The 12,318-nt window shown below is 38.1% G+C and overlaps 1 protein-coding gene across 1 annotated transcript in view; it reads left to right on the forward strand.

The window, feature by feature from the left end:
* Window positions 1–4,271: 4,271 nt before the first annotated feature.
* The window catches only part of MLIP (muscular LMNA-interacting protein), a gene marked incomplete at both ends in the record, with an annotated part of 31,865 nt that continues 23,818 nt past the window's right edge, over window positions 4,272–12,318 (forward strand). Inside the window, 2 exons of the mRNA XM_010153109.1 lie at window positions 4,272–4,430; window positions 6,437–6,802. Of these exons, the coding sequence (XP_010151411.1) occupies window positions 4,272–4,430; window positions 6,437–6,802 (525 nt within the window). The remainder of the gene's footprint in view (window positions 4,431–6,436; window positions 6,803–12,318) is intronic.

Consider the following 12,318-nt stretch of genomic DNA (forward strand, 5'->3'; position numbering starts at 1 on the left):
TCTGTGGTAGCTATAATAAATCAGGATATGAAATATGCTGAAGATTCCTACATCTCATTAACTGATAATTTCATCCATAGTAGACTAGCCTTGTTCTCTGTCTTGAGGAGAAGACAATGTCTCTTCTGTGGTTTCACTTTAATCTGAACACAGAAAAGGAGTTTGAGGAGAGGTTATACAACCCGGGTAGTGTTTTCGGATAGCCCCCTCTCCCTGGCCAGACGAGGAGCTTTAGCTGTGCTCTATGTGTTAAGAGCTATATTTATCATGCAGGAATTGTGGGCATGTGAATTTATGCTCTGACCAAAACAGTATGTCAGTCAACATGTTTCTGTGGTATGATGCACATGCTTGTGATTTTTCTATTATTTATGCATATATTTCTATTCCTGTCCTTTGAACAAATAAATAACCAGCCTTGAAAAGAAGTACTTGGTATTTCAAGAGTGAGGTTCTCTCAGGGTGTCTTTTTATTAGCGAAATTACTTACATTAGCAAATCAGTGGAAGAAGTGGCAATGTGAACCAGCATATTAAATTTCACTATAGCAATCTGTATTCCAGAAGGAAATCCTGGGAACCAATCACTGACAATAAGACCTCCATTTAAATTACAAAACAGGCGGTATGCTGAATGCATATAGAGCATGCAAGAGATTAAATAGAAGGGTTCACTTGTCTTCTTAAGGTAACTGAGACAATAAAAATGTGCTCTACAAGTAAGGACTGTAGAAGGTCTGGTAATGAAAACAATAATTAATATAATTTAAGCTACTATCCCTGGGGCAGTTGTAAATTGATGGTATTAAATATGCAACAAACCTGTTTGTAAATTGATGACATAGGAAGTCGTGGAAGTCATGCAGACTGTTTCTCCTTCTGAAGCTATTTGGCAATGTGTTATGCAGGAGCCTATAGTCCCCCAATGGATATTCAAAGGTTATTTATATTAAACTCTATAATTTATATTCTTCAAAGAACTAAGTAACATGAAAGGATACAATTAAAAACCAATCAATTATTTCATTGTGCATAAGGCTGATTATATAATCTAAACCAGAATTCATTAGTATTAACTTGCATAGACATTGCATATGGTATTTTTCTGCCACCATGACTCTATTGATTCAAATGAATTACAGCAGCAGGGAATGCGTGGCATTGAATTCCTTCTGCTGTTACTGTTGGGTCTAGAGAAAAGATGACAATCTGCAAGTAAGTTTCACATTTATATTTACATATAATTTAATTTTAAGGTTATTTTGCTATTATTCAACTCTACATGTCAGGGTAGCTTTTAATAAGTGTAATTTAATGCTGAAAATCCACCCTATTAATTTCTTTCAGTTCTTCAAGGATAGAAACATCAGCCAGAGAGATACAGTAAATGAGATGAGTATATGAAAAAAGGTTTAAAAACCCTTTCCATACCTTAAGAAGAGTATGTAATGAATGGTTCGTCCTGCTTCACACTGTCCAATTAATTTTGAAATTTTTAAATGTCTCAGTATTTTTACATATTTTTGAAATCTGTAAAATGAAAACAACCACTAAAAGATATTTTTAAACAAGAGCTTTTTTTCTCTTTTTTTTTTCCCCAGTGGAAACATTTGAGTTTTCTGACCACTCTTGTGATATTTGCTCATTGTCTAGGTTTCTGTGATGCAGCCTAGATTGCATGACCAGTTTTACCTGCTTAAATTTCCTGTTTCCCAGTCACTTTGAGTGAAACTAAATGGCCTGCATTCTTCCACACTGCCTCACACAGTATCTGACAACTTAGAGATTTCTGAAATGCAGTAATGCTATTTGTTGGATTATACTTTCTAAACTTGAGGAAAAATAAAATACCCTAGTGGAATATTAATAATACCATGCTTTAATGGCATCTTCTACTTGAAAGAATATTCTAGCTTGCACTTCTTTACATGTGTTTTCCAATCTTAGTTTTAGCTTGCAAGTGATTTTGATGGTTATTTCCACAACGCATTTAGGTCAAATGCAACAAGATTTTCTTCATGTATTCTTTAAGTTTTCTGCCAAAGCAATAGAATTGGAAGTGCAGGGTAAGACATGGTACAAAAGTAGGTGCTGGCAAGATCTACCCATTACTATGCAACGTTCTGGAGCTTCATAACCTGGCTCATTGTGTTTCCTTGTTACATATAGGCAGATAAACTACTGTGAGGTTAGCAGTGCTGGCGCGTTTGATTGGAATTTTCTATGTTTGTTTGTGTGGCGTCTTCCTATTTGCACACTTTTTCTTTCTTTCTTCCTTTCTCTTTTATAAGGAATATTTTGTTTTCTGACACAAGAATACTCACTCATACAAAACAACTGATGTCAGGTTTCCAACAAGAGCATGACGAGAGAGTGAGGTAGAAGTGGAAAATGCTAGTTATATCAGGAGCAAGGACTAAGTATTTAATGTGCCAGCTATTAATAATTTAAAATTACATTGCAGCCTCAGGAAGAGCAATGGTCAGACTCAGGCACCTTGGCTGCTGAGAGAACAGAGCTATGGTGTTTCTCTCTCACACAAAATAACACCCAGAGATCCTGGCGTGGTGGAACAGTTGGTAGCCACCCTTTTGCTATTGATTCAGGCCATGTGTTGTGTGCTTCAGTGCTTGGCCATTTGTGTGGAGAGGGGGAAAATAGGAGACCATCTTGTCCCTGCACCTTTGTAGTCCACACCTCTAACTGGGTAGCAAGTCTGGAGAGTTAATGTAACCTACTCGTGTGAGTTTGTGAATCTAAAGGCCCAATTTCAGATGAGAGATGTCTGCCATTTATTCAGATTTTTCACTTTCTAACATCAAAACATCTTTTTAATTCAGAATTAGAGGTGGACACATGGAAATTTACTCTGGGTGTGGCTGAGAAAGCAGAGTTCTCCTAGGTTATAGGGAAAACAGCAATTGGCAGTGTTTCTATAAATAACCTGCCTCTGTTTTGCTCAAGCCCTCCAGGAGACCACTGTCAGTGGAAGTAACTAATATTTGTTTAGATTTTTAAAAACTGGAAATCCCTGTCTATTGTTTTTAGTGTTCCAGGCAGAAGAAGAGAGTCTCATGAATGTATTCCATAATCCCACTCTGTTCTGTAATTGCTATTTACTTACGGATGCAAAGTACAAAGAAGAATAATGAGAACCATAGCTTTCCAATTTGTTTCACTATAAACAAGTAAGAAAAAAAAAAGTCAAAGCAATGGTCCTGTTTTTTTTCTATGATTCAATAGAGTTCAAGGTTCTGCATATTAGAGTTCGCTGAAAACATAATTAACTGCCATAAGCTTTGAATCAGATGATACAACAAGGGAAAATCTATACATTACATAGTTTTGTATCAGAAAGAAGGATCTTCTACAGCAAAAAGTAGTGGGAAAGTCAGCATATCATGTTCAGTGGTTTGGAATGTGGTTCCCTCTACCTACCTTGCCAAGGCCTTTGGAATTCCTCTCCCTGATATCTGGCCAAGCAGCTGGGAGTTTTACCATGATGTGGGCTTCTTTTTCCTATCCAGTTTTTCCTGTGAAGGAGATGGAAATGATGGGAAAGCACTGTCAAAAAACTGAATGTTTAGGTGAAATTGCCTTTTCTTAGTCTCTTTTCTGTCCAGTACATTCAGGCCCTATGTACACAGTCCTAGTAAGAATGCAAGTTGGGGAGGGAGAAATGAGAAGAAAGACACAGAATTATTTGTTTTATGTGGCTAAATGGTCCAAAGAAAATGGGAAAAAATCCATTCCTTGAATCAGAATCATCCCAGATGTTGTTCAGAATTAGCTACATTTGCATTAGAAAATGTAAACATGTTTTGCTTTCTTTTTGCAGAGCAAAGGTTCTTCAAATTTTTTAGAAGTTGTTAAGCAAATACTCTAGGGGCTATATTATGTGCAGATACAGTGGTATAATTACATGGCTGTTTTGCTAAAGTGGAGTTAAACAAAGATAATAATCTTGAAATGAATTGAATATGATTTTCTGTTTCTAGTATGGAAAATGGAAGGAATATCAAATTATTGAACAAATTTTCCTGTCTGCTGTGCCACACAATTAGAATATATAGGATGATGATGGGTGTAATCACAACAATTTTCTGTCCCTTAAAGAAGACCTTAATATACAATGACCTGTTAAAAAAACAGTGACCAGTATAGTTAATAATAGACTTGTAAGTTATGTAGATGAAGTAATTGGTGTTATTTCAACTCTGACAGAATTTTTTTTTTTTTGAAATAAATTTGAACTAATTGTGTGTGTTGTAGGTCACTTCTCAAGAATCTGGAACCAAACCATTGACCTTCACATTTGTGCCATCCATTGGAAGACTTCCAACTCATTTTGAGGTTGCAGACATCTCTAAGTTCCTTGTGGTAATTCCAGATGAACCAAAGGATCTGACCAATCAAGAATTTATAAATAAGGTAGATTTTTGTTTGTGCTAATTTCTCCACTCATTCAAAAGGTACAGAAAATTTTGTCCTGAGCATCACTAAACTGAAGCTCTTTCACTTGAACTTTTTGGCTTGTGTTTCTTTTTAATTACCCAGCCTACCAGAGATCAGAGTCATTGCGAAAGAGAAGGTCGCTATGTGCTCAACAGCCTGTTTTGCCTTTGGCAGAGTTTATATTGGAAGGAAATCTTTTCACATCTCAATACTGTCCTCTGTCAGTCATGCAAGGGCTATATTCTTGGAATATGAAGGGGGATTCCTTCCTGAACTTCACAGGAGCAAGGGTGGTGTGTGAGGAGTGTTATCACATGGGAATCGACCAAGAGTTGGTCACTGGATCCTGGTTTCAGCAAATGCCAGTGGTGTGGCTTCCAGCAAAGTTGTCAATCCCTTTCATAGCTGGGTAGTAATGCATCAAAGTGAAAGCTTGCTTTTTGCTTTTGAAAGCTTGTCCCCATGATTTCCCATGATGCTGAAGCCAGCAGCACAGCACTCCCCATTCTCCTGCCTTTAGCCAGCCCTTAGTGTTTGTTATTCCTTTATTGTGTCATAATGCTTAGCAGCCTCTTATTTTATTCCATGCTGCTTGAGAGGAAACTGGAACCCTCAGATTAATGTTAATGCTTATGGTGATTCTTCCCTTGTGTAAGAGCTCCTTCCTTAGGACATTGCTGGGCCTGCAGTTCTTGGTAATAATTAACTTTTCTCAGCAGTTCACAGTCCTCTGACCTGAATAAGCTCCAGCATCTCCAGTGGCCTGTCTGACTGAAAAAGTGGTTGGTCTGGGCAGAGAATGGACATGTTTGAAGATATATGCACTGGAATATTATCCTTGGGATGTTTAACCCATCCAGCCACTCGATACTGGCTTTGTTGTGAATAGTGCTCTGGGTAAGGCAGAATCAGGTATTCCTGACCTCTGCCTCCCTGTGTTTCTCTGTAGATGGAGAGAACTTTCCTGGCAGATGATGCAGTACTGAGCACTGCAGTACTATAGCACTGGTTACTCTCTTTTCTAAAATGTCTAGAACCTGAACAGTATTTTAAAAGACTCCAACAACTGCAGATAATGAAAATAACGCCTCCAAAGTCATACTTGTGGTATCCCCCCCTATGGTCCAAATTTTTTTTTTTTTTATTTTTTAAGAGCTGACCTCCAGGGGCTTGTGGAGCTGCCAGTGGAAATTGATCAATTACTGTATTCCTCAAGCAGGTTGCAAATATGAGCCCCATCTACAGGCTTTCTCTTGCAGTACACACTATTTCTGTTCTTTTACCAGATTCCTCCTTCAAGAGAAATATAATTTACCATAGCAGTTTCATTATTGAATGATTTGGTGGTATGCATTTCATATGCCCAGCTTGCACTACTCCTCCCCTCACCCAAAGTGTGTTTGAGAAGTTACAAGCTGGAAGTGAAAATTGCAGAAAATATGAAGAATATTGTTGTCTGTGCTAAGAAGCTTGAACATACAGTGAAGCTCTCTGACCTCAGATTCTTTGTCTGCTCTCCTCAGAGAATGCCCTGGCTTAAAGGCCTTTGTTTCTTCATTAATATGTATAGGTTTTGTCCCAGATTTGTCTGTCAGACTCGTCTGATGAGCATTGTCCGCTCCCATGGATCCCGCAGTGGGGATGTCTTCCCACCGTGTCTGGCATAGTCTGGTCTGACAGCTCATTCGGCTTGACTGCACACTACTTCTCGATTCCCGCGCAGTCCCGGTCTCGGGCTATTGTGGTGCTGAGTCCCCTCTTGCTCTGCAAGTCACCGGAAAGGTAGCCCCTGTGGCATCGGCTTGGGGACTGGAGGCGGGGGGCTCCCTGATGACCTGCTTTCTGCTGGGTGCTCATGCCCAAATTCTTCATTTGCCGTCTGCTCAGTGCCAGCCACCACTGCAAACAAAAATTACTTCACATTTTGGGGAACACAAATAAAATGCAGCTAATTGGGATCTTTTTCCTTATATTTTTTGCAGTCTAATGCAGTCTCTGACAATCTGGCCTTAAAGAGCGAAGCCAGGCAAGGCTGTGTGTCTGACATCTGTACAGACAGCACCCAAACGGCTTTCCAGTCCCCAGGGGGTAACTCAAGAAAAGGAGCAATGCAGGAGAATGACCTTTTTAAGGCTGAGTTTATCCTGATTACGGACTCCGGTGATGAAGATGAAGTAGCTGCTGCCTCGAACATTCATCGACCTTCCAATGGCTACGGTCCCATCAGTGCTCAGCTGCTGGCTACATCCCACCTTTCTCCTGGCACTGGAGCAGGGAAACCTCCTGGTGATGAACACGTTCCAGGTGCTGCACTTTCCCACAGCACTGCTGATCCACAAAACCATCAGGTAAATCTCTTTAAAATCTAGAGCTAACATGGGCTTTCTAAAACTTTCAGGACATGGACACTGAGTCAGTTTGTAAAGCAGCTTGGCCAACTTCTTTAATTGGAATTTTTGTTGTCCGTTTCTGTAATGTTTGGACTCTAAGGAGTTGTCCCAACCCTTCTGACTTGCTGCCTCTCCCTATGGCTCAGGTGTATAAATGGAGCAGGTAATGCAGGTCTATTGTTCTTTCCTTTAAGGGCGGATCATCATGAGAGCAAGTTCATCAGAGGGTGTTAGATTCCTAATGAGTCTAAGTTGGCTAAGGTTATTGAAATCAATAGACCTTGTAGATGATTTGAATTATTAGCATCAGACTTCTCAGGCCTATTTTTTTCTCAGCCCCTGCTGCAGACCTTTATGCTAGAGAAAGAAGCTGTAAAATCATACTACTCTGATTGTTAGTTAGCATCGACATTGCACAGGTGTAATGAACTAACGAAGATGGAAGGCCGATTTTATGTTGACCTCTATAAGACACACTTATTGATTTAGTGAAATTTTAAACAGGCAATGGGAGATTTCAAAAAAGGGTCTTTGAAATGTTCTATTTTCAAAACATGTCAATGCAATATACTGCATGAAAAGTTAATACTCACCTGGGAAAGAGCACTGATATTTTTAAAGGATGTATATGCAGTGGAAAACTCTAACTTTAGTAAAATAGCAACATTCTTCTCACATGAAATAAATGCAGACATTTCCTTTGACCTCAACAGTGTTTCCATCACTTGAAAATGCCATTCTTCATTGATAATTTAAAAAGAAGTTGACCATGGCTACTTTGTCTCTGAAAATGAATAGGACTTCCTATCTTGTGTTGAAATACTTGTGCTACTCAATTTTTCATCAAATTCAGTGTCAATTTTTGATTGAGGAAACTGTGAATAAGAAATCCAATCTGGTTAAGGATTTACAGCATTATGAAATATTAATTTCTTCTGAGAAACTCCCAGTGAAGTCAGTGAGAATATTACCTGAAGAAGGTGTAAAGGCATAGATAAATCTATGTGGAGAAAGCATTTTAAAAAAGAGTAATTGTCCTAGGGAAATACAAATTTACTTCAGCAATGTTCAGTATGCAGATTCTGCCAGGCTGACTTGGGTGGTTTCTTTAAAAGCTATTACAAAAGTTAAGTGGAGTTTTTGTAAGACCATGCAGAAAAATTCATATGCAGTAGCTTTCCTAAGCTTTTGATGACTTTAAGAGATTTGCCTGTTAAAGTAACAGAAAATACAGATTGCACAGAACGAGGAATTAAATTCTGAATTTACTAAGTATTCACCTGTGTGTGAAGAGAGATAGTATGTAGTAATTCATATCTCATAATTATTAAGTCACAGTTTTTCAAGACTGTAAGTACTTCCTCAGTCTCCATTTTCTAAATAACTCTAGCTGTTTCTACCTCTTCATAACCAGAAGGTTTTTTACTAAGTTGTTTTTCACTGATGTTCTGATTCTTCTTCGGTGTTTCCTTGGGCATCACTCTTTCTGGCTTACTGTCTAATGAAGTATCATCAGTTCAGAAATGAAAAAAATTGCAGAATGATTAAAATTGCATTTTTATCTGTTGGTAGATTTCCTATATACAGAGGATTCCATATAAGAGCTACCTTGTCAGTTCTAGGATTATAATGACAGTATCATGTCTCACTTAAGAGTTATTACATATAACATTATGTTCATTTAAAAGCATAATTAGACTATGGGTTTCCTGGCAGAGATGTCAAAAAAAAAAAAAAGAACCAGCACTGGGGACTGTTGTGTTGTACAGACGATCACTCTAACTGAACAAGATGGCCCCTACAGCTTCATTAATTTCTGATTAAAAAAAAATGGAAGATTCTATTGTTCTTTGAGACGTAAATGTCCTGAACTGATGTTGGAAAATGCTATGCCATACACAGAGTCTGAAAAAAAAAAATGTTTTAAAAATAAAATCAATCACTCTGGTCTTCTGGTCATATTTGGAATGTTTTGGTGACAGTTTACTGACTGTATATTGTGCCTTTTTTTCTTTTATGTTAAAGAGAGTTTACTTATGTGCGAGAGAGGCAGATTGACTCCTGCCCTTTGGGGTGAGGGGAACTGTACCTGGTCCCATGAATGCCAGAACACTAACTCAGCTTGGAAAAACTTGTCTCACTGAGGGGGATCAATAGCCAGAAGGCTTGGCATTCCTCTGTCCAGTGCGTGTAATCTGGTTTGGTTTTTCCAGACAAGTCAGTCCAGAATCCCTGCAAAATCCTGGCATCTCAAGGAAGGATGCACATCCCTTGTTGGGAGAAACTGGATGTTCTGAATGGCACTTCTATTAATTGGGCCTCAGCTTGTGGGCTGATTTACTGTGCTGTTTCCAGAGATTTTGTCAAGTTTCAGGTTGCAGGATGTGGTAGGGAATTTGCTTTATGTTTTCCTATCTATAATAAAATTCTACAGAGATCAAAGTATGGTTAACTGGCCAGGTCTGCATCAAGTCAAATTCTCTCTCAGATATTATTTTTGCCTTTTGGGCTTTCCATTTGTTGCACTCTTAAAAATTTCTCAGGGCTTTGCTGAGTAAGTAACCACACCTTCTGTGCCCTTCCAAAACAATGTGATGTCACCAAAAAGACCACTTGCCTTGTGTCCAGTTCATCTCTTCCATTTCAAATGTGCTGAAAGTCAACTGGGCAAGGGTCAATACCTCCATGCTATTTCTGGGATCATTGTCTATGAGTCAACAAGATCTTTTTCAAGATCCTTGATCCCTTTGTGCCAAGTTAACCTTGCCACCTATTTCAACTTGACATGCCCTTGGGAAATGTGTATCTGAGGTCCTCCTGAGAAGAGAAAAAATTGCTTGCACTTGGATCAGAGTCCATATGAACATAATTCTACTTTTGTCATTCACCTCCTCTGCACTAATCTAGTACAACTACAGAAATGTTTTAGGCCAGTAGAGAAACTGAACAGATTAAAAAAAAGGAAAACCAAATCCCATTGATTGACGGAAGTTGTTATATCTCACCTACTGGCACTGGTGGGGCTGCACCTGTAAAACCATGTTCAGTTTGGTGACCCGTCATCCCCCCAATTCAAGAGAGATGTGAAGAAGGCAATGGGCGTCTAGCACAAAGCTATAAAGGTGGCCAGGAGCTGGGCAGCTGGTGGAGCTGCCCACAAAGAGGCAGCCAAGGAGGCATCCAAGAACAGCCCACAACCACTCAAAGGGCAGTTACAGAGATGACAGAGCCAAAGTCTTCAGTGTCAGGCAAGAGAGCAAGGGCCACAAATTGAAGTGTGGGGTGTCCCAGCTGCACATCTGGAGAAACTTCCACATTGGGAGGGGGTGCAGCACTGACACAGGCTGCCTGGGGTGCTGGAGCTGCCTGCATTTGAGGCTTTAGAGACTTGGTGAGACGACCACAGCTGACCTGACCTGGTGGGGTTGGTGGTAGCCCTGCTTCAGGTAGGAGGCTGGGCTAGATAGCTTGGAGAAGTCACTTCCAACCAACTTTGATATGAATCCTATAAATAAGATGGTGATAATCTATAGATGGGGTTAACACTGTAATACAATAGCAAAATCTTTTCAGAAGACTTGAATAATGGCTCAATTAGATCAGGATATGAACGTTCAGTGGTCAAACTGGAAAAAGACTACAGCAAAATGTCTTTATCGTGCTTGCAGGAGTGTATGTATCATCTATTACCATGAACATTTTCCTAGCTGCTTATAAATCTTTCTTATTAAGCTTTAACTAATTAGAAGTCATTGCACATCCTGCTCTTTCATCATGGAGTTTCATATTAATTCCTCATTTTCTTTTAATCTGTTGTCTTTGTAAGGGAAATTTATCTATTCTGTGTTGAAATACAGAAATTTTATTCCCCAGTTATGTTTTGGTAGTTGATCAACTTCCAGAACTTATTATTAAATTCATCAGGCTGCTCCAAATTATCAAATGTATTATTGCACTGCTTTTTGTTAAATATTTTCTGCTTCAAGACATATTTAATAACAATTTTTCCTAATGCTTAAATATTGGTAAATCTTTTGTCAGTTTCCAGTATTTTTTCTAATTCTTAATTAGCAACTTTTGCAATGAGAGTCAAAATTTCTTAATCCATTAGAATATATGGTATAATAGTATAATGGACATTCTTTTTTATATTCTAATGCTTGCACTGTATGTATCTATTGGCTTTCCACTTTGAAATGGGACACCTTAACACACGTACAAAAATAAGGGGATGTTAGTGTGGTTGGTGTTTATTTCTATAAATCAAGGCATTGCCTTTGCTTTTCTAAAGGTATCTTATACAGAAAGATCTTCAGTTTACAAGGCTTCCTATTTGTTTGATACCATTTAGCAGGAAGACCTCACTTGTTTTAAATTATATGGACTAATAGGGTTCTGGTGTGCATATTTAGCCCATATTTAACATTTTAGGTATAGTCTAGCCTTTTAAAGACTGTAAATCTTGCTCTCCTGTCACAGCTTCTTACAACACATGCTCTCACTTGAAAATTATATATTTTGTACTTAATTTGTTTTGTGACGTATCAATATTATATGATATAATAATAATAATAATTATTATTGCTCTCTCTTATGGGGAAGATACTTGTATTAAAAAGTAGAATTCGTAAGCTGAGCCAAAGCAGTATGCAAGTAATGTATGTGGACATTGGATATTATACTTCTCTTTTATAAAATTACTTAATATTTTCAGGGTGTCGGACAGTAGATAAATAGGCATTCTTATATTTATATAAAGTTTGTAGCGATTAGAGTCTATTTCTCTGCTTTCCAATTGGTCAGTCAAAAGTTAGGTGATAATTTGTAGCCTTTTGGTTTTACAGTTGACTTAGCTCACTATTTCATACTGATATGTTTTATTCATATTGTGTATACCCCAGTTTTTAATTTCAGTATTATAATAACTTGGAAGATTTTGAGAGAATTTATTTCTTTAGAAGCATAAAACTGTATAAATGGTTGATAATATACTTGTATGCTCTAATTAGTCTTGACAAATCCTAATTAGAATAGACCTAAGAAAAAAGACACTCATGAAAGAGCTCATTACTGTTTTATTAGTGTATTGTAAGACTGTGAAGAAGGGGATAAGAACTCATACAAGCCTGCAAACTGTCAAATGCACTGCTCTGTGAATGACAAGAAAAGTGAAAAACAAACTGGATTTTGTCTGATTTACGTAGTTCTGAACAAATTTCTTGTTCTGATATCACAGTGCTGCAGAAGGTGTTGTTTACAGAGTGAGAAAATGAGTATTTCACTTGAATCTCATTTACAGAAAGGTTACTTTTCACTGAACTGGTAAAGTGAGATGGGAAAATATTGCAATTTTCTCACTTTCCATTGCATTTGCACAACGCAAATGACATCACATGGTTCTGGATGCTGATGGCACAACTGTCTTGTGTTTTACCTAAAATGAAAAGTACAGTAGCCTTGAACCTTGTTTATGA

Source organism: Eurypyga helias, unplaced genomic scaffold (genome assembly GCF_000690775.1).
Source record: "Eurypyga helias isolate BGI_N326 unplaced genomic scaffold, ASM69077v1 scaffold17090, whole genome shotgun sequence".
Classification (NCBI taxonomy): domain Eukaryota; kingdom Metazoa; phylum Chordata; class Aves; order Eurypygiformes; family Eurypygidae; genus Eurypyga; species Eurypyga helias.